Raw genomic sequence first — 20,022 nt, forward strand, 5'->3', positions numbered from 1 at the left:
GAGGAGTTGGAACAGAGCTCTGGGCTGGCAACCCTAACCATCTGAAACGCTGACTCTCCCTTGGGCTGCTTTCTTATCAGAAGGGATCCAGTGATCTCAGAGGAACTTTGGTTTTGAAATGGTGCAAGCAAAATAATAATAATAAGGTAAAATGGGGTAAACCATTTTTTTTCTGGCCCCTTCCACTTCCCAGGGGTCCCATGGGATGTGGAGGGTGTGTGTGGGAGGACTGAGTATAAACTGAATAGAACAAGTGTGGGACAGGGACAAGAGACATATGGCAGCAGGGACAAGAGACACAGGAGCAGGTAACTTCTGGCTTTATGCTGCTGCTTCAGGCCTGGGCTCTTGGCAGGTAGGGCCAGCCCAGCCCAGGTAACAACGGCAACCAAAGGACTCCCAGGGTCCAGGGCTGCCATCTGGCTGCAGGTGCAGAAAGGCTTCCAGCTGTCCTTCATCTTGCCAGGCACAGCGCCCGTGGCCATGGCACCGCTGGTGACTGCAGGCTATGGCTGCCCTGGTCACGTTGATTACATAGGGGCCCAGGGTGCCCACTAGGTAGTCATGGAGATGCCAGCACTCCTCCTGAAGAAAGGGGAATGATGTATCAGTGCTCCTGCTCTGTGGCTCTGACATGGTCTTTTCCCCAACCCTGGGATTCTAGCATGGGCTGCATGGCAGGTTGGAGGGACAATGTTCACCTCAGAGCTGGAGAAGCTCAGGTCCCCCCAGAGCACCACGCCGGCTGCCCCGAGTGCTGCGCTCACACCAATGGTCTGCACAAGATCATCCTGGAGGCAAAGAACAGCTAAGCCAGGGCTAAACTGGCCAGATCCAACTGGGCCTACTTCCACCTTTGAGAAACTTTTCTGGCTTATCGCCATGATCAGGTTTCACATCTAGAGTAAGATTCCTTGGCACTGAGCCTCTAAGTGGCTTCTCCGGTCCTCCACTCAGAAGATGTTTCTCCTCAGACGAGGGCTCCAATGGCTGGGCTTGCCTTCCCCCTCAAGATATTCCAAGGCAGAGCCAAACTTCCCTTTTCAGATGCTCCAGAATGGGACCTCCCAGGAAGAACTAGATCAGAGCCTCCCCATCAAATTCCCCTGGGGCAAGGTCTTCTCTTCAGTCAGGGCCTTGCCTCCCCACTCAGACCCCTAGATCTCAACTTTTACTCACCCGAGACAGGAACCTTCCAGAGCTCCGGTGTGTGAGGCGGGCATAGGCCAGAACAGGCAGAGGATGTGGGTGTCCAACAGAGGCCACACGGAAGGCCTCCTCCAGGCGGTTTCGGACAAATGCCTGGTGGTAGATGGGTGGCAGCCTGGGTGGGAGGTAGATGCTAGGGAAGAGGGCACTGGAGGCAGCCCAGAGCCAATGAAGTTGGGTGTTGCGGGCAAGGGCAGCTGGGTGGCAGTGTCCCGTGTAATTGGAAGTGATACCATGCCAGCCATTGCTACAGGCTGGGAAGCGGTAGAAACCCCAGAGCCCATGGGGTTGCAGGGCTTGGCCCAGCCGCAGTGTGTCCTCCATCAGGGCACGGGCTGTCTGCTCAAAGCCAGCACGGGCCTCATGGAGCTGCTCCTGGGGGCTCAGGTCGGGGAATACCCGCTGTGCCCAAGCCCATGAGGCTGCCTGATAGGCTCGGCGGCGGCCCCAGTTTCCAGCCCAGAGTGGGCTCCATTCCTCCCAGTCTAGCACTGCCAGGCCAGCAAAGCCACGTCCTAGGCTGCGATGGATCTGGAAGGCAGCCCGTGCCAGGTGGCGGTCAAGAGGGACAACCTGGGGGATACCCCCATTGTGAGCTGTGCCCCCGGGCCCAAGGTAGGGATAGAGGCCAAGCTGGTTCTTGTAGAAGATGGTGATGTTCTGGCCATGAAAACGCTGGCCACGGTTGGCTGTGATGCCCAGGGCCTCTAGTGGCAGGTGCACGCCGAAGCGAGTCTTACAGTGTGCTGAGGGTATGTTCCACAGCACAGAAAAGGGGTGTTCAGGAGCCCACACCAGGGGTTGGCCAAACCCTAGGCACAGGGCCACTCCGAGCACTAGGGCCAGGCCCAGCAGCATGATCATGCCCCAGGGATGGAAACCTGCAGGAGAGAGGAGCTGTGAGCTTAGAGTCCGATTCCATGGCCATACCTTCCACACAGCCTGGAAAGCTAGGAACACTCCCCCACTATTCCCCACAAGGATGAGGGGATGGGGAAAATATGGCCCCCCTGTAGTCCTCTAGCCCCCTCAAACCAGCCACGCCATGCATCGGCCTGGGCAGCTCCCCTCCCATGCTCTCCCTCTTTGTCATGGGACCACTGTGCCCTCTGACACCTTGCCTACTCACAGTTCTCACCAGTCCCCTTCTGTCCTCTGTCCATCTTGTTCCCTGCCCCAGGAACACGTAACACCCTCCCCCTTGCCTGACTTGACTCCTACTTAGCACTCAGATCTCTGCTGTGACATTACCTCTCCCGGATTTCCAAATGGACTGAAGGTATTTAGGTTCCCATTGTCCCAACATAGATCCTGCCACTGTATGCCTGTGGCAGGATCAAGGCCCTATCAGTCTAGTTCCTCATTGCCCGGGGCCCAGTCTAGGGCCTGACACACAGTAGGTGCTCAGTGAATGGTGATGAGTGAACATGGAAGGGAACAGACAGACACCTTGTCACAGTGGCCTGGCAGAATGGGAGGGGTAAAGGTTAGGCTTCCCTTCATCCAGGGTCCAGGGCCAAGGTGGATCCCAAGGATCTTACAGAGACAGTGATCTAAGATAAGGATGGGGGGTGGGAGTGGGTCAACAAATACACTGTCACAGCCGCACCCATCAGAAGCCTTTATTCAGCCACACTGACAGCTCCGAGCCCCAGCTGTGGAGCCTCTCCCAGCCTTGCTGGTGCTTGGGAAACAAGCAGCTTCCAGGTTCTAGGGACTGAGCTATGGCCAATGGGGGTACTGAGGCTATATGAGGCTGGTACTGTCCTAAGCAGTCCATCGACCCTGTAGACAGTAGTGCTTTGCCATGGGTAGCCCTCAGATGTCCTTTTCCATCCAGAATATGGGGCATCCTCTCAGGTCCTGGTACTGTGTCTCCAGCAGACTTTGTGGAGGGGGCCTCGCAGGAGGTGGGGGTGAGGTGGTCAAGGACTCAGGCAGGGGAGGGGGTGGTGGCAGTGCCGGCCCCTTGGGGGCTCTTGGGGCAGTCTGGGCAGTTAGACTAAGAGGCTTGCAGGGTGGCCGGGGAGGGGGTGCTCTGGGGAAGGCCTTGAGCAGGGTGGCAGGCAGCCGTCGGCTGGTGAAAACCAGGCCCTGCACAGGCTCACCCAGCTGGTAGCCCAGGTGGGCGTAGAACTGCAGCTGGTCGTGGGTGGTGAGGTGCAGCCGGCGGAAGCCCCGGGCCTGAGCAAAAGCCTCCAGGCCCTCCATAAGACGGCGGCCAAAGCCACGGCCCCTCAGAGCCCGGGCCACCACCACTGTCTCCACCAGGAGGCTCTGGGGCCGGTCCAACACCCGTGATAAGCGGGCATGACCCACCACAATGGGGAGTGACTCGGGTGTGGGGCGGGGGCTCAGCAGCATCAGGCAGAGGGGGAAGGCATCTGAGGACTGGCCCAGGGAGTGCAGGCGGGAGGCTCGGCTTCGGGGCCACTGCTCATTGATGAGGTCAGCACAGGCATCCAGGAGCTCAGGTCGGCAGTGCACAGGCTCCAGGGTCAGTTCAGCCAGGTTGGGAGCTGGGGTCTCCTCTGGCTGGTGTGCAGGATCCAGGGTCAGCTCAGTGGAGCCAGGACTGAGGGTCATCTCTGGATGGCATGCAGAACCCGGGGTCAGCTCAGCTAGCCTGGGGCTCAGGGTCAGCTCTGGTGTGCAGGATCCTCGGTCAGCGCGGCCAGGTTGGATCTCAGGGTCAACTCTGGCTGGCATGCAGGATCCAGAGTCAGCTCGACTGGGCTGGTACTCAAGATCAGCTCTATCTGGTGTGCACGGTCTAGGGTAGGGGTCAGCTTTGGGGGGGGCAGGGCTCAGAGTGAGCTCTGGTCTACATGTAGGATCTAGGCTCAGCTGAGTCAGGCTGAGAGCCAAAGTCATACCCTGCTGGGTTGCAGGTGGCTCAATGGAAGGCTAGGGATTAAGAGCACGGTTTCCAGACAGTAGTATTTCCTCGGACCACAAAGGTGCTCCTCTTATGAACAATAACCACATTAAGCTGTACCAGGAGGGAGGACAGGGTTGGGGCAGGGAGGGGCTGACAGAGTGCTAGGGAACCCAAGCATTCTGCAACTACTAAACTATACCTTGTCCCTATACTCACCTGATGACACAGGTAATCTGGAGACCATCCCCTATACCTGACTCAGGTGGACAGCAGAGGAAACAGATCCAGCGTGTCCTGCCCCACACTGGAGGGAGGCCAAAGGCTAAGGCTGGGGCAGAACCCAAAAGTCCTGGCCCCAGCCTGTTGTGGCTACAACTTTGTCCTCCCCAGGACAGTGGATTAGTCCTACCACCATGGCTGGCTGGCCATCAGACAGAACATGCAAACTAGACACCAACACCCCCTACTTTAGCCCATTCAGAATTCTCTTTGGAGGAAACACAGCTAACCCCAAGAGCTCTCTGTCCCTTCCTTTTCCCTACATTCTTGGTCTTTTTGGCTGCTTGGGCCATGCCTGCTACCTGAGCAATCCTGGGGCACGACTCACCCATCTATTAGGATCGGATTTCCTTCCCTGAACTGCCTTCCCTGGCTGCAGCACAGAGTCCACTGCCCCCTCCCCGACATTGTGCAGCTCAGGACACTTTGCTTGGGCAAAGACACCCTTCAGATGGGGCCCCAACAACACTTGCAAGGGGCCTGGCTCACAGTCCCACAGCAATGTGGCTCTTGCAGGCTTGGTTCCCCCTGGCCTGAGTTTCGTAGTCACCCTAGATAAGGACCACAGCTTCCTTCCTAAATCCACAAGGGTGTCCAACGGCCACCAGGTTGGGTGCTCAGACCTCCTGCGCCTAAATCCCATTGTTTGCCCATTCGACCGCAGGCCCTGCTGCCAGGAGGGTCTATGCTGGGGGATTTCTGGTGGTGGGGTATCCGCTGGGCCGCACGCTTTTACTCACCTGCTCCAGAGATGACGTCCTAGCTCCCCTTCCCCACCTTCCCAAGAAGGTCCCCTAAGCTTGAGGCCAATTCCACACTGGTCATGCCCAGGTCGGAGCCCCCACCCCCACACACTATATCCCACTCAGAGGGCTGTGAGCCCCTCACCTGCATCAGCTACCTCCTCAGCAGCCGCAGCCTTCCTAGAGGGAGGAAGCCCCAGGACCCGCCCGCAGGCTTGGAACCCCAGACGTCCCCGCGGGCTTAACCCTTTCAGTGCCGACCCCACCTACTGTGGGCGGGGCTCATGTATTCTCAGGGAGAGGCGGCAAGGCTGTCCTGTGGCTGTTTCCCCCTCCCTCCTAGTGGGTGACAAACCGTGGAGCTTTTGGGAGGGGGTTGCTTCGGGAGCTGGACTCTGGGTGGGTGTGGCTCGGCATGCTCTGGGAGGGAACGACAGACGCAGGGAAGGCGTGCGGGGCGGCATAGCCACTTGAGGGCCGCACGCGTGGGGCGGACGGGAGACACTGAGGACGAACACGCTGCGCATGGGAAGAGGGAGGTACTGACATGTTGAAGGCAAGATCTGGGATGCTCCGCGTCCTCGCTCCGCGCTGGCCGGTTTCTCGCTCTGTGGTTTGGATTCTTCCGACCGCCCGCGCTGGCCCCTAGTGGTGTGGCGGACGCACTGCAGCCGTCGCGGCCCGCAGCGCCCCACCTGGTCCGGATTTTCCCTAGGCCGCCAGATCCCACCCCGCCTCCGCGCGTCACCTCTTAGGCTCCGCCCCCGGTTCAGCGCGTCATAACACGGGGCCGACGCAGGTCGGGTCTTTGCCCTGGCTCCGCCTCTGTCTCTCCTGCCGTAGCCAATCCACAGCTCCCGGCTCCGTGCGCAGCAACGCTGTGACCCAGCGCAGGCTCCACCTCCTCCTCGACCGTGCCCTGCTCAAGGCAGGCGAAGTTTCTGGCTCCTGGGCACCGCTTAAGTTCTCCCGGTTTCCGTTCGGCCGAGGCCTTGCCGGGACCCATCTCGCCAAAGCCTTGATCGGGTGGGCCCCTCCTCCACCTGGTTCTACTTCCGCCTTGCCTTGTCTTGCCCCACCCTAGGCTCAGGCAGGTCTCGGACCCCGTTGGCCTCCAGGGGTAAAAGGGTTCTGTGTAGAAACGGAGCTTCCTCCTGAAATGTGGGTCCCATACTCGGAAGCAGCCGTCCTTGGACAGACATCAGGACAGAGTGAGAGAGACTAGCCTTTCCTGTGCTCTCTGCATCCCAGCGCGTGTACGTTTTAGGCGCTTAATAGCTCTTGAAGCAAGAATCATGTCTGCTTTATTTGCGAGGGTGGTACCTGTGAGCAGGTTCAGGTTGCGTGCAGGGCTTGTTACTGTCAACACACAGGAGGAGCCAAAGGGCTTTACCTCTATGGCTAGACAGCCTGGGTTCCACCTAAGCTTCTCATATTTTTCTGGCTGTGCAGCCTTGGGCAAAGTGCTTACCCTTTTAGTGTGTGCCTGTTTCCTCACAACCTCATGTTAGGATTGAATGAGTTTTTCCACTTAAAATGCTTAACATAGAACTTGGGAGGAGTAGGTCCCCAGTGAATGTCAGTTTGCTACAATGTCATGATTGTTACAGCTTAAAGACTGGGCTCAGGGGGCACCTGGGTGGCTCAGTGGGTTAAAGCCTCTGCCTTTGACTCACTCAGGTCATGATCTCAGGGTCCTGGGATCAAGCCCCACATCGGGCGCTCTGCTCAGCGGGGAGCCTGCTTCTCCCTCTTTTTCTGCCTGCCTCTCTGCCTACTTGTGATCTCTATCAAATAAATAAATAAATAAAATCTTAAAAAAAAAAAAAAAAAGACTGGGCTCAGTGTCTCTGGAGTCTCTGGAGATGTTTATGACCTTGCTGGGTGGGTGCTGGAGTTAGAGCCTTCAGCTATCCTGGCCTGTAAACATGTATGCAGGTGCAGGCATGTGGTGTTGATGGTCTCTGAGAGTACTCCTGACTGTGACCATGGCTAGTGTGATAGCCTGTACTTCAGAAAGCTGTGGTCAGGCTCAGACTGCATTAGGCTGTGAAATCAAATAAAGAAAACCTCATTTAAAATGGAGTCAAGGGACGCCTGGGTGGCTCAGTTGGTTAAGTGTCTGCCTTCGGCTCAGGTCATGATCCCAGAGTCCTGGGATCGAGTCCTGAACTGGGCTCCTTGCTCAGCGGGGACCCTGCTTCTCCCTCTCCCTTTGCTGCTCTCCTTGCTTGGGTGCTTGCTCTTTCTCTCCTTCTGCCAAATAAGTTAATTAAAAATAAAATAAAGTGAAGTCGAGAGGCTAGAAGGGGGAACTCAGACATACCACTCCTTGCAGCCCTTTGCAGACCCAACAGGAAGGAGCCTACTTTACACCTGCAATGGGAGGAAAGGTTTTTTCATTACCTGACAACAGCCCAGCCAACAAGAGTCTCATAACTCAATGAAAAGACATTGCCACCACCCTTCGAACTCCCAGTTTACTCCAGTGGATTTTCTGTAACAGGCCCTTCCAACTACCCCCTTTCCTCTCTAAAACAGCATTCCTCCTCTTTGTTCTCCAGACTTGCCCATGGTTTTGTAACAGGTCGCATGTCCCAAATGGCACTACTTTCCTGTTCCCAAATAAACCCATTTTTGCTGGTAAAATAACTACTTTATTTTTAAGGTAAACAGGAGCTCCATGTGTGTATCCTGGTGTATGACCAGTCACTACGTGCCCTGCTGCTCACACCGTGCTCCCTTCCAGCCACGGTAGCAGCGACATTGGAACTCCACAGCCATCCGCATCTGATCCTCAAGTGAGAGGGCACCTTGTAAGGTCAGGGGCCGGCCACCACGAGCAAGCTGGATGGAGAAACTGGTGGGGTTGAGGATGAGGAGGGCCTCAGGGTGGCTGGGGCGCCGGGCACAGCGGCCATGGCCTGAGCACAAGGCTTGACTGCACAGAAGAGCCCCACTGGTCACGTTGAGGATGAAGGGCCCCAGTGTGATGTCCATGTACTCCTTGATGGCCTGGCAGGATTCCTGAGTGGGAGGAGGAGCATCAGGGACACACAACAATAGTGCATGGCCTCCAGCCTGCTGTCCCAGCCAGGACTGCAGGGATAGAAAAGGCAGGCCAGGGTCTTCCCAATCAGCCTGGCAGCTCCACCCCTGCCCCCACCCTAACCCCCCATCCTGGGCTCATTGAGCTTACCTTGGTTTTTGTGTTCTCCCAGCTCACCCAGAGCACCACTCCTGCTGCTCCCTGGGCTGCACTTTCCCCCAGGCTGTGCTCCAGCTCATCCTGGGGAAAGGGACAGCACAGCTCTGAGAAAAAAGCACAGCTTTTCTCCTCCCTACCCCCCACAGCAGATTGCTGTAACACCACTGGATGGGACAAATAACTCATAACCCCCACCGGGGGCCACCCTAGTCTCCCGTGGCAAGAGGCAAGCCTGTCACTGTAGCCTGTGAGTGCCATGCAGCAGGCACTCCATCTTCGTGATGAAGGCCAAAACATTGCTGAGCACAGAGCTTGGCACCCAGTAGGAACTCAAGGAATGGAATAATGGACAAAAGTGCCCCAAGGCTGTGTGGCCTCCCTTACTGGATCTAATGCCTGACAAAGTAGGCTACAAGGTGGGTGGGGTCATAGGAGACTCACCAGGGGCAGAAAGCGGTTCGTCCCGTCATAGAAGATCTGAGCATAGGGCAGCACCGGCAGACTGGGGTCCCCAACACCCATAGCCATACGGAATGCCTCCCCTACGCGATGCCGCACGTACATCTGTCCCTTCCCTGTGCCCTCCAGCTCTGCAGGCAGGTAGATGCTGGGATAGAGGGCACGGCTCTGGCCCCAAAGCCACCCCAGCTGGTCATTCTGGGCACTGACCCCCGGTGGGCACTGGCCAGTATAGTTGGGGCTTCGAAAGTCATAGTTATAGCAGTCCGGGAAGCCATAGAAACCCCAGAGGCCACGAGGCCTCAGTGCTTGCCCTAGCCTGAGTGTGCCCGCCATCCAGGCCTGCGCAGCCTCCTGGAACTGGTTCCGCGCTGCTGCCTCCACCTCAGGAGCTGGCCAGTCGGGGTGCTGCTCCCAGACCAGTGCCCGGGAGCGCTGCCGGTAAATGTCCTTGGTGTCCCAGTTGAAGGCCCAGCGTGGGCGCCACGCCTCCCAGTCGATGACCGCCAGCCCTGAGAAGTCGGACGCAGGGATGGCAGCCAGGATGTCCTTGAAGGAGCGGGCCAGGTGGGTCTCAAGGCTGGCATTCTGGGGCAGGCCACCAAACACAGGCTCCCCGGAAGATGTGTAGTAGGGGTAGGTGCCCAGCTGGTAGCTGTAGAAAATGGTCATGTCAGGGCCGCGGAAGGTCTGCCCCGGGTTGGCCACCACATCGAAGACACTGACATCCACGTCCACGCCGTACTTCTCCAGGCACCACTGCGTGTTTGCATTCCAGATGGTGGTGAAGGGCTGGTTGGGTACCATGGGGCTCCTGGAGCCTTTAGCCATGCTGAGCAAGCTCAGGAAGAGGGCGTAGGTGGGAAGCAGGTGGATTGCCATGGCAGAGGATGGGTCTAGGGAAACCTGGCCAGGGGAGGCAAAGCTGAGAGCAGGTTCTGAACACTCTTACCCCTGCTTAGAGAAGGCTGGCCAAGCCCCTTGCTTATTAATCCATCCCTGCTCCACTTTGGGTAAACATTGACCTTGGCTCAGGGCTCAGGGAGGTCAGAGGGCGAAGGAAAGGCGTGCAGGGGGAGCGCTGCCACTGGAGGGCACATAGAGTTGCCTCGAGGGTGGGACCTCTGCCTTCTTGCCTCCCATAGGCTTTGCCTTGGCCTACGCTAACCAATCCCCTTCCCCAAGAGCCACAGAAGCCACCACTTCTGTTTTGAGAAGTGCGGCTGAGAGCCAGGCCCTCGGCCCCCAGGCTGACCTGACTGATGGGGGGGATCCTTTCCTGTCTCTTCCCCTAGGAATCCTGGCCAGCCATTGGAAGAAGAGATGCTCAGCAACCAAGGACAGGTCAGCCCAACCCTCTTGTATACCCACCAGTCTGCCCACTTGTCCCTGCTGACCTCAGGGCTGAAGGGCCTCATCCTCCAGATTTCCTGACCCCAGCGGGAGGGCCTAGGCAGGGCTCAGCAAGATTCTGTTCCTCAACTCTGGCCCCAGCTGCACCAGACTCAGAGGAAGCTGCTGCTGGAAACTCTGAGCTTTTGTAGGGGGTGGGGGTGGGGGTCACGCCACCCAGTCTGGGGGAGGGCTGAGGGGCAGGCTGTGGGTTGGAAGGCTGAGCCCCGCAGAGGACTGCCTTGGCACCCCTAACAGAGTGCCTTGGTGGGAGGTGGGGCTGGACTGGAAGCAGCCCCGCCCACAAGGTCAACACCAGGCCGGCTTTGTGGCTTTCTTTGAATCCGGGTGGGGGTGGAAGCTTGGGTGGCAGACCCCACTGGGCAGGTCTGTGTGTGGTAGCAGAGTCTGGGTATCTTGGTACCGTATCCTGAGGGAGCACACTTTCCTGCATGGCTGCCTTATATCATCTGTGGGCCTTGGGCACTTTTACCTTTGTGGGCCCCTTCCTCAAAACATTAAAAAATGAGGGGCACCTGGGTGGCTCAGTGGGTTGGGGCCTCTGCCTTCAGCTCAGGTCACGATCCCGGGGTCCTGGGATGGAGCCCAGCACCAGGCTCTCTGCTCAGCCTGCTTCCCTTCCTCTCTCTCTGCCTGCCTCTCTGCCTACCTGTGATCTGTCAAATAAATAAAATCTTAAAAAAAAAAAACATTAAAAAATGCATTTTAAACTGTGCTGGTGCAAGGACAGGTACCATCCAGACTGAAGTTATTATTCTATGTTCCATTATGAGTAAATATTTTCCTCTGCTTGAAAAAGTGAAGACATTTCTTGGGCCCCTGGAAGTATGGCAACCCCAGGCCCTACACCCACTTGCCCTAGGTGGGGGGTGACTAACTCCCCTCTGCTTTAGGGACAAGTCTAAAAGGCACTGTCTATGACGTTGGGGCCAATCAGCGAATGTGTCTTTGTGAAGCCCTGGTCAGCTACGGCCCAGGCCTCTGCGCAAGGCCCAGTAGTGTGTGCGTGTGCAAGTGCGGACCCAGTACCTGAACTGGGTGTGAGAGTCCGTAGTCTCGTGACTGAGACCCCGTGTTTGGGTGAGCCTGGGTGTGTCAGTGACCACATGCTTGTTCATTCCTTTGTGATTTCACTTGTTTGCTGATTCAGAAACTGATTACTGAGACTTGCTAGGTGCACAGGCCCAGGCCCAGGCCCAGGCACGCCTGCCAGGGTGTGGTGAGGAAAAGCTCATGGACCTGGTCTGGGCGAGAGTGCTGCCTGAGTCTAGGGCCCAGTTTGAGCCTGAGCTAGGGATACCCCTCCCCCGCAGCACAGTGGCCAGTGAGTCAGTGATAGCCGGCTACCTTCTGCACTCCATCCCCCAGGCTAGGATGGAGAAGTTGACAGCACCAGAGGAGGACCCCAGCACAGGATCTCACCACAGAGGTGGTGGCTGCTGTTTTATTCAGGAATCAGGGCCACAGAGTGATGACCATTAGGGGCAGGGAGCCTGGCGCAACTCTTGAGAGGTGGGGGAGAGCATCAAGGCAGCCCCGACTCCCTCTCCCTGAGGGTTCACAGTACCTTCGGGTGCCCCCAGAAACCTAGTGCCGCGATTGGCACAACTCAGCCAACTGTCAGGCCAGCAACCTCCAGCAGCCTCGGTTGAAGGGAGACACTCCAATGGTGGAACGGCAGGAAGATGCTCCCCAGATGCTCCCCCTAGAGCCCTGCAGACAGAACTACCCCTGCTGTGCTCCGCTGGCCGGACTGGCCCAAGTGCCGTGTGTGTCTGGGGTCTGTCCAGCTTTGTGGTCCAGCCCTGCCTGCTCTCTGGTGACGTGCACACCCCAGGTCTGAGCCGTCTTACTCTGCTTTACCCTGACCCACCCACAGCTGTGGCTGTCCCCGAGTTGCACCTTCCACAAGGCTGTTGTCCAGGTCCTCCTGGAAAGGGATGTGAGGTGATCACAGGTTTGCCTGGAGGGGTCCCAGCCAGATAGGTACAGGTCACAGGTGTTTGGGGGAGGTAACAGGCATGTAAAGTCATACATGTAGGGGAAACCACAGCTTTGCTGGCTATGCAGTCCTGGCTAGGTGGGGAAGGCCACGGATGCTGGGTGTTACAGATGTGGGTAGGGTAGCTCACTGGTGTGTTTGAGGGTCACAGCTGGGTAGGGGAAGTCAAGAGGTGTGAGGGCAACGAGGGCAGGAAGCCACAGCTTCTTCCTTGCCCTCTCTTGGCTGGCTCCATCATCTCATGACCTTATAGACCAACACCTGCATCTTCTGTCCAGCAGACTTCTCCCCACCGTGGCCATGAGGGCTGGGCATCCTTCCGCCTCAGCCTTCTCCCCCCACCGCATGAACTGATGTTGCCTTCCCCATGCTACTGCTTGGCCCCCTTCCCTCCATTCTCTGCTGTCGCTCGGCTGTTGTCAGCCAGAGGGAGGAGGATCACTTTACAACCTGAGCTGGCATCAGCGTGGTGGGGCTTGCTGCTCCGGGCTCTGCTCTGCTGACTGCCTCTGACTTGGCCTCTGTATCTGGTGTGCGTCAGGAGGACAGGCCAGCCCAGCCCAGGTACATGTGTATGCTGTTTGCTGGTGTTGCTCACGGATGCAGGCCAGCCCAGCCCAGGTACATGTGTATGCTGTTTGCTGAACAGGTGAGGCGGTCACCGCCGTCAGGCAAAGTCAGGCGTGGTGGCGCTCGAAGGCGGCCCTTCCTGCCCTTCCTGCCTTTCCTGCAGTTAACACCCTGGCCATGCCGCAGCCCAGGACTGAGGCTGAGCCCGAGCCAGGCTGTGTTCAGTCTCAGCTGTGTTCCGACTTCCTCCAGCCTTTGCCTGCATTTTATCTCAAGCTTCCCCTTCCCCTTTTAAAACTCACTGTAGAAGGCACTTCCACAAGGATACCTCCCTTGAGTCTTTGTGGCTGGGCTGCCCCCCTTCACCACCTGGCTGTTTCTTGAGTCTGTCTTCCCACAGCCAGTGTTTGCTGAGGGCAGGGCCCGTATCATCACTGACATGGACATGGGGACCCCAAGTGAGGGTCTGATGGCTGAGGACAGGGGCTGAGCCCCTTCAGAATCAGGGGAATGAAGCAGGCTGGAGCTGGTCTGATGACTCCAGATGCTACTTTTCTCCCCTGGGAAAGCAAGGGACAAGCCACATTCTCCCAGTGCCAGGAAGGAGCTGACCTTTAAGAAGGTCTCTGCTCCCAGACTCAAGATGTCTCCTTCTTGCCCCAACATAAATCTTTGGAGTGGGTCAGGGACAGGACTTCAGGATTCAGGTCCCAAACCCCAGTGGAGACCTGTGACCTAGCTGGGGAGAGGTATGTGGGGCTGGAGTCCACTGCCCTTGGGAGCAGGGAGTGGAAGATACGCCCTTGCCTATGGGAATAGCAAGGAGGGGTAGTCTGGCTGCCTGCCCAGCTAGGGAAGATCAAATATCCACTTCCCCATTCTCCCTGGGTGGGCAAGGCGAGGTGAGTGGCACTGGGCCAGGGGGGACCCAGAAGCAAGGAGCAGAAACACAATGAGCCTGGTCCCTCACAGAAGGCTGGGCCCAACCACTTTCCAATCAATATGGAGAAAGCAAGACCCTGGGTGTTGGGATGGAATGTGAATCCCTCTGTTCCCGGTCCTCAGCAGGCAGCTGCAGAATGGGCAGCTCTGGGCCTCCAGGTTCCACGGAGTGCATTTGACAGACTTCAGGAAGTCCCCAGCACAGGGTCTCATAGAGACAGAGCTGCGCTCAAACCTGAGAGACACTGGGATCTCTGTCACATGTCCTGCCTAGGTGCACACAGTCTAAGCACAGAAGCAGTTGTTTTGTATTTAATTTACAAAAGAGACCCCAAAATAATAATAATAAACTATCCAAGGGCAGGAGAGTAGGGTCAGGTCCTCTCTGGCCCAGCTGAGCCCCCTTCCTCTCTGGCAGGGAGAGAAGGGGCCTCTCAGGGAATTGCCCCAACCCCTTAGAACAGGGGGGTGAGAGCTGGTATGGATGCCCTACCAGGCATCCCCAGGGATCTGCCCCCTTGGGGCTCCAGTCTGTCCACCTCTTGCAGGCTCCTACGTGCCCAGCAGAGCCCTTGTGGCAGAGGCCAGCTTGCCCGGCAGCCAGGTGAGAGATCCCTATAAAGTCCAGGTCAGGGCCAGGGTTGCCATAGCCAGCGAGCCGGTGAGGTGGGACCCAGCCCCGGCCCCATGGGCACCCCCAGTTGCCCGTGTACGGTCCCACTGGCATTGCTCGCCACCCCAGCCTAAGTAGCACTGGCAGCGAAAGTGCGTCTGCAGGTAGTTGAGATCAGCCCAGCTGAGCTCCCCCTCCGGCCGCAGCTGGGGCTCACCCGGGACATGGCTTGGCACCAGGCGGAAGCTGCTGGCACTGAGGTGCAGGAAGGTACTGGTGCTGGGGTCACGGCGTACACAGCGCCCATGGCCGTGGCACTGGGCCCAGCTGCAATACTGGGCAGCCCAGGACACGTTGACTACGTAGGGGACCAGCAGCCGTGTCAGGTAATCCTTGAGGTACTGGCAGGTCTCCTGGGGACAGAGGCCAGGGATCAGGTCAGTGGCCTTAACCCACAGGCCCGGATAGAAACTCTGTGTTCACCCTGCAGTGCCTGTACATTCTTGTAACAGCATGCACATGTGTTCACATACATGCGTGCTCCAGCCCTGACCGCCCGTTTCCACTGAGAAAGGAGGTGGCTCCAGAGGTGAGCCCAGGGGATGGGGGTAGGGTAAGGGGGAAGGGTGGACCTCTGAGGCTGTTCAGGACAGCATGATCCCTTTCCTGGGAATGGGGGAGGGACTCTTTCTTTGTTGGGACCAGAGGCGCCTTGGGAGGGAGACAGACAAAGGGCCCCATCTAGGTTGGTTTGCCCACCTTGAGGTAGGCAGCCGAAAGCTGCAACTCTCTGCCTGTCCCCCACTCCCGCAGACTCCGCTCTAGTAGGCTGGGGTGGGGGGGGTCTTACTCACCGTGCTGGTGGTGTAGCCTGCATCCCCCCAGAGGATGACCCCGGCCGCGCCCAGGGCTGCACTCTCACCAATGGTGGAGATGAGATCCATCTGTGTGGGAGGAGGATGGTCACTGGGGAAGACTGAGACCACAGGATGAGGACCAGACAGGCTGGACAGGCCCCCACCCTGTTCTGACTTTCTGGTCCCCTCAGCCCCATACCCCTTCCCACCCTCAGGCAGAGGCTGTTTCCCTTTCTCACTAGATGTGCAAGCCATTTGCATTCCTACTCAGGCTTCCATTTCCCAAACCAATGGCCTACTCAAATCTAGGATGTACCTATCAAGATGAACTCCAAAGTCAGGGAGCCTAGTCCCAAGTCCCTGCTCTGCCTTGGATGTGCTGGGAAGCTTTGGGCAAATTTCTCAGCATCTCGACCTGAATGTTCTCATCTGCAAAATGGACCTAATGATGCCACCCTTTCACAAGGTCACAGAGAGAATGACGGGAGGGGATGGAGAGCAGCCAGTCAGCTGGAGGGCAGGAGGCCCCCTGCCTACCCCACTCCCACCCCCACAGTTGTTGGGGGTGGCGGGGGAAGGCAGGGCCGCCGAAGGCACATACCTCGCTCAGCCCCGTGAGCCTGCGGCTATAGGTGGGTCGCGTGAACACGTAGACCGGGAGCGCGTGGTTGGCATGGTGGGTGTGAGCCACGCGGAGGGCCTCCTGAACCCGGAAGCTGACGAAGTTGCGGCCGTGGGTGGAGGACGCGAGGGCCTCATCCAGGTAGACGGAGGGGAAGAGGGCTGTGCTCTCCGCCCACAGCCAGGCCAGCTGGTCGTTTCGGGAGACCTCGACATCAGGGCAGCGGCCCGTATAGGTTTCCCAGTTCTGCACGTAGTCGTGGTTGTAACAGTCGGGGAAGAGGTAGAAGCCCCAGAGGTGCCGTGGTCTCACGGCCTTGACAAAGCGCAGCGTCTCCAGCATGAACTGCCGGGCGGCAAACTCAAACTCGTACTGCGCCTGCTTGACCATGCGCTCTGCCGGCCAGTCAGGGTGGCGCTTAGCCACCAACTCGCGTGACGACTGGCGGTATATGTCCTTGTCCTGCCAGTTGCGCACCCACACGGGCCGCCAGTCCTCCCAGTCGATGACCGCCAGGCCCGCGGGCTCCTGGGTACGGATGTAGTGTTCCACATGCTCCTGCAGCATCTTCAGATGCGCCCAGAGGTTGCCATTCTGCGGCACACCCCCGTGCACAGACCGTCCCATGGAACTGAAGCGTGGATACAGGCCCAGCCGATCATGGTAGAAGATGGTGATATTCTGGTTCACGAAACCCTCGTTAGGTGAGGCCTGAACATCAAAGGCCTTCAGGTCCAGGGGCACCTTGAGGCGAGGGCCACAGTCTTGTGTGGGCACATCCCATGCTACCACGAAGGGCCGGCCGGTGAAGATGGGTGGCGCTGTGGGCTTGAGCTGAGTGGCCCATGCCACCAACACCAGGGCCAGTGTGACGGCAGGGCACAGGCCTGCCCACATGCTGGGGGCTGCAGGAAGATGGTGTCACCTGTCTGGCACCAGCTCAGGAACTGGGGGAAAGATGGGAGAGAGCAAGTCAGTCTACAAAATCCTGGAGGTGCCCACCCCAAACCTATTCACACTCCCACAGCCCAGGCTCTGATGGGGCACGGTGCCCAGGCTGTTCAGACCCTGTTAGGTGAGTGCTACAGATCTGAGAGACCACAGGCCAGTGAGGAAGACAAGACACCCTGGAAACTCACTGCCAGGAACATAGGGCTCCTTCCTGGAGCAGGTGGCTTATGGCTGGGCAGAGACCTCAGGTAGGTCTGTGACTCAGAACTGGCAGACTGAGCCATGGACTCGCTGCTCAGAAATAGAGATATCTGCATACCACCCAACACAAGGTTTCAGAAAGCCCCGAACCAGAGGCCCACTCTGTACCCCGTGAAGAATTCCCGATCCAGAGAAATGATAGCATTTGGATAAGGCAGGGCACAGCTCATGCAGCCACCAGGAAGCTGGAACACAGCCGCGGAACTGGTATCTGTGTAGCACCCGCCCGGCAGAAGAGCGGGGCTGTCAGGACTTTGTCTCGAGCGCAGACACTCTCGCAAGCTTGGTGGAGGCCCGCACCGGGACAAAGGGGCGGCGGACCTCCCACGGCGGCGCCAGCGAACCGGCCCTTCCTTACGCAGCCGCCGGGAATGCGCGCGCGCGCGCCCGCCCGCCAGGCGGGTCCGGGGAGGAGCTCACTTCGCCTGTCCTTTGTGCGGGACCCCGCCCCCGCCCCGCACGTGGGGCCGGAGCCGGGCCGGGTGGGGGGAGGGTTCTTGGGCCGTCCTGCTGGGCGCATCCCGGGGGGTCCAGAACTCAGCCTGTGTGGGAACGCCGCTAGGTTTATACTGCTCGCCCTCACCTCGCGCGGGGCGCTGCCGGGACCCGCGCCATGACCACCGCCATCCCCGGCCCAGCCCGGCCCACTCTAGCTGCTCGTCGAGGCGCGGCCCGGGCACGGCGCCTCTGCTGCTCCGCCCCCGCAAGCCCCGGCCCGCAGGCTCTTTAAGAATCCAGAGCGGAGGTGGGCCCGGGGCAGGACTTGAGGCCGGGGCAGGAAGGTGTTCCTGACTTTCACGCAGCCAGTGCCGCGTTTCGGCCTCCAAGGTTCTCCGCGGAGGAATGTGGCCATCCATCTGGGGCCGTGAGGCCCCTCCGAATGGGGCTTTCTTCTGGATTCTGAGGCGCGAGCTCTAATCAGCCCAATATATCCTCCCCCGCCAGCTCGCGGCCGGTGGTACAGTCCTCCCGGCTCCGCCGCGCGACCAGCAGCTTAAAGGGACAGCGCTAGGGACTGGAGTCGCGGAGGGAAGAAAGAAGGTGGTGTTCCTCCGCCCGTCCATAAGGTGGTGCTGAGGGACCCGGGGCCTTGGCTGGAGGCAGCAGAGGATCTGGCCCTATACCCGCGAGTGTGGCTTCCAGCTCTGCGGCCATTAGTTTGGAAAGAGAGACAGTGACCAGTGCCGACCTCGGACCTCCCGGGACTAGAACACCCAGTCCCCTACGTATCAGGGCTCCCTTCCCCCCATTCCATTCTGAAGGGAAGCCCCGCCCCCTGCTAGTCTTGGGGAGGGGGCTAAGAACCAGCCTCTCAGCCCCTGCTGGGCTGGGCGGAGGCTGTGGGTTGTCTTGGCAACACGACCTTTGAGTCGCAGCGTGGCGGGTTCCGCTGGGGTCTGTAAGCCCAGCGGGCCCTGGGGATAGGGCCCCCAGCACGCGACCTGCATTCGGGACAGGCCCATGCCTGGGCTCCCATTCCTTCCTGCCCAGGCTCTCTGGAGGCCTGTAGGAGCCCCCCAGCCTTTATTTCAACCTGAGGAGGCTGCTACCCCCAGAAGTACCCGGCCCAACCGCAGAGAGCCAGCCTGGCTAGAGGGGCTTCCCCCGGCCTCCACCCGGTATCATGAGCCCTTTCGCCCCACAAGCTCCTCCCGCTGGGGAGCAGCCTTGGAGCCGGACCGGGCCAAGATCTCCCTGCGTCTAGATCCTCTGCCCCTTACGGGGCTCAGCTCCCCCAAAGGGCCCGGGTCTGCATCACCAGCCCATCCCGTCTGCGCGCCAGGGAGGGGAGGGAGAAAGAGCTCCTGTGAGCGGATCTAAGGGGGTGCAGAGCAGTCGCCTGCACTGGGCTCACCTGTGTGGGAGCCCGTGGGCCCAGTAGGTCGGCGGCCTCCCTTCTTCCCTGGGTGAGCCTCTCTAGCTAAGCTACTCGCACCAGCTGCTGCCCGCCGGGCAGCCCGCCGGCGACTTGATAAACCCCATCCCCTCCCACCCGCTCCCGCCTCCCACCCCAACCCTTTTTCCTCACTTCCTGCTGCCCCTCTGAGGAAAGGGCCAGAAACAAGCGCGGGGGAAGGGACCGCCTTGACCCTGTTTCCCTCCGACGTGCCCTGCTGGCTGGCTGCCCTCCCCCCCCCTCCCCCCCCCCCCCCGCCTGCAGTATACCCTGGCTCTGGCAACTGCACCAGGTGACGGGAAGGCTGTAGGACTTGGCTCAGGTGACAGCCTCCGCCATGCCGGCAGCTTCCTAACCCTGAAAGCTCTTCTCCCTAACCTCCCCTTGGGGGTGAGGCTGGTCCTCAAATACAGTAGCCTGTGAGTGAAGGGGCCCAGTGGTGGGATGCTTGGCTGACGGTCCCCCAAGGCAGGTGGTGAAGAAGGGAACCGGCTCCGGGGGGTTTTGGGGAACTTCCAGGAGCTGGGTCAATTTTTCCCACTGACAGCGGAAGCATCCCAAATGTGAGAGTGGAAAACATGTTGATGTAACATGCTGCGCAGCCGGGGGTTGGGACAGGGGCTGGGAGGGGTCTATAGGCCCCCAGATTCCTGGGTGAACTTCACCAAGACACTGTAGAGTAGGGAGCTCATAACTTGGCTGGGAAAAAGGCTGTTTCTATGGGAGGGGCGTGCCCATAACAGGACTAGCCCCAGGCAAAGCTGCAGTGGAGTCCCAGCAGGCTGTTCTAGAGGGGTGAGCAAGACTGCACACCCTCAAATCACCCTCAGCCTACCCCATTCACCCTACTGGCCCACCTCCCTGAGGCCAGGGCCCCTCTCCTAACAGAAGGCCATGTTAGGGGGTGCCTGGGTGGCTCCGTGGGTTAAGCTGCTGCCTTCGGCTCAGGTCATGATCTCGGGGTCCTGGGATCGAGTCCCGCATCAGGCTCTCTGCTCAGCAGGGAGCCTGCTTCCTCCTCTCTCTCTGCCTGCCTCTCTGCCTACTTTGTGATCTCTCTCTGTCAAAAAAATAAATAAATAATCTTAAAAAAAAAAAAAAAAAAAAGAAGGCCA

The 20,022-nt window shown here is 58.9% G+C and overlaps 4 protein-coding genes across 8 annotated transcripts; all 4 read right to left on the reverse strand.

The window, feature by feature from the left end:
- Positions 1-170: 170 nt before the first annotated feature.
- HYAL3 (hyaluronidase 3) lies at positions 171-5,653 on the reverse strand. 2 transcript variants are annotated; one of them, XM_059389784.1, is made up of 4 exons: positions 5,258-5,653; positions 1,180-2,090; positions 702-791; positions 171-585 (listed from the first exon to the last, which is right to left on the reverse strand). In XM_059389784.1, the coding sequence occupies exons 2-4, from the start codon at positions 2,071-2,073 to the stop codon at positions 322-324; spliced, it is 1,248 nt and encodes a 415-aa protein (XP_059245767.1). In that variant the 5' UTR covers positions 2,074-2,090; positions 5,258-5,653; the 3' UTR covers positions 171-321. The 2 variants fall into 2 exon arrangements, with proteins under 2 accessions (XP_059245767.1, XP_059245768.1); XM_059389785.1 differs by lacking the exon at positions 702-791.
- On the reverse strand, positions 2,783-6,118 carry NAA80 (N-alpha-acetyltransferase 80, NatH catalytic subunit). Its single transcript, XM_059388282.1, has 3 exons — positions 6,115-6,118; positions 5,660-6,031; positions 2,783-3,911 (listed from the first exon to the last, which is right to left on the reverse strand). The coding sequence occupies exons 1-3, from the start codon at positions 6,116-6,118 to the stop codon at positions 3,028-3,030; spliced, it is 1,260 nt and encodes a 419-aa protein (XP_059244265.1). The 3' UTR covers positions 2,783-3,027.
- A 1,628-nt stretch (positions 6,119-7,746) lies between these two features.
- Positions 7,747-13,915, reverse strand: HYAL1 (hyaluronidase 1). Of its 2 annotated transcripts, none has more exons than XM_059389789.1 (4): positions 10,177-13,915; positions 8,762-9,685; positions 8,312-8,401; positions 7,747-8,139 (listed from the first exon to the last, which is right to left on the reverse strand). In XM_059389789.1, the coding sequence occupies exons 1-4, from the start codon at positions 10,195-10,197 to the stop codon at positions 7,825-7,827; spliced, it is 1,350 nt and encodes a 449-aa protein (XP_059245772.1). In that variant the 5' UTR covers positions 10,198-13,915; the 3' UTR covers positions 7,747-7,824. The 2 variants fall into 2 exon arrangements, with proteins under 2 accessions (XP_059245772.1, XP_059245773.1); XM_059389790.1 differs by having other exon boundaries at positions 10,151-13,915.
- An 88-nt stretch (positions 13,916-14,003) lies between these two features.
- Positions 14,004-18,992, reverse strand: HYAL2 (hyaluronidase 2). Of its 3 annotated transcripts, none has more exons than XM_059389786.1 (4): positions 18,866-18,992; positions 15,778-16,745; positions 15,174-15,263; positions 14,004-14,732 (listed from the first exon to the last, which is right to left on the reverse strand). In XM_059389786.1, the coding sequence occupies exons 2-4, from the start codon at positions 16,693-16,695 to the stop codon at positions 14,322-14,324; spliced, it is 1,419 nt and encodes a 472-aa protein (XP_059245769.1). In that variant the 5' UTR covers positions 16,696-16,745; positions 18,866-18,992; the 3' UTR covers positions 14,004-14,321. The 3 variants fall into 3 exon arrangements, with proteins under 3 accessions (XP_059245769.1, XP_059245770.1, XP_059245771.1); XM_059389787.1 differs by lacking the exon at positions 18,866-18,992 and adding an exon at positions 17,594-17,731; XM_059389788.1 differs by lacking the exon at positions 18,866-18,992 and adding an exon at positions 17,119-17,377.
- Positions 18,993-20,022: the final 1,030 nt, after the last annotated feature.

This window comes from Mustela nigripes, chromosome 2, assembly GCF_022355385.1.
Source record: "Mustela nigripes isolate SB6536 chromosome 2, MUSNIG.SB6536, whole genome shotgun sequence".
In the NCBI taxonomy this organism is placed as follows: domain Eukaryota; kingdom Metazoa; phylum Chordata; class Mammalia; order Carnivora; family Mustelidae; genus Mustela; species Mustela nigripes.

Bases quoted from the DNA above. Each gene is read 5' to 3' on its own strand.
- HYAL3 (XM_059389784.1), bottom strand. From the start codon at position 2,073: ATGATCATGCTGCTGGGCCTGGCCCTAGTGCTCGGAGTGGCCCTGTGC. The intron at 792-1,179 runs GTGAGTAAAAGT...CTTTGCCTCCAG, and splicing joins CTGGAAGGTTCCTGTCTCGG to GATGATCTTGTGCAGACCAT. The intron at 586-701 runs GTGAACATTGTC...CCCTTTCTTCAG, and splicing joins TGAGCTTCTCCAGCTCTGAG to GAGGAGTGCTGGCATCTCCA.
- NAA80 (XM_059388282.1), bottom strand. The intron at 3,912-5,659 runs GTCAGTACCTCC...CCTGCATGCCAG, and splicing joins CCAGATCTTGCCTTCAACAT to CCAGAGTTGACCCTGAGATC.
- HYAL1 (XM_059389789.1), bottom strand. From the start codon at position 10,197: ATGAGGCCCTTCAGCCCTGAG. The intron at 9,686-10,176 runs GTCAGCAGGGAC...TCCCCTGGCCAG, and splicing joins TGAGGCCCTTCAGCCCTGAG to GTTTCCCTAGACCCATCCTC. The intron at 8,402-8,761 runs GTGAGTCTCCTA...CCCTTTCCCCAG, and splicing joins CGAACCGCTTTCTGCCCCTG to GATGAGCTGGAGCACAGCCT.
- HYAL2 (XM_059389786.1), bottom strand. From the start codon at position 16,695: ATGTGGGCAGGCCTGTGCCCTGCCGTCACACTGGCCCTGGTGTTGGTG. The intron at 15,264-15,777 runs GTATGTGCCTTC...CCTCCCACACAG, and splicing joins GGCTCACGGGGCTGAGCGAG to ATGGATCTCATCTCCACCAT. The intron at 14,733-15,173 runs GTGAGTAAGACC...CTCTGTCCCCAG, and splicing joins CAGGCTACACCACCAGCACG to GAGACCTGCCAGTACCTCAA.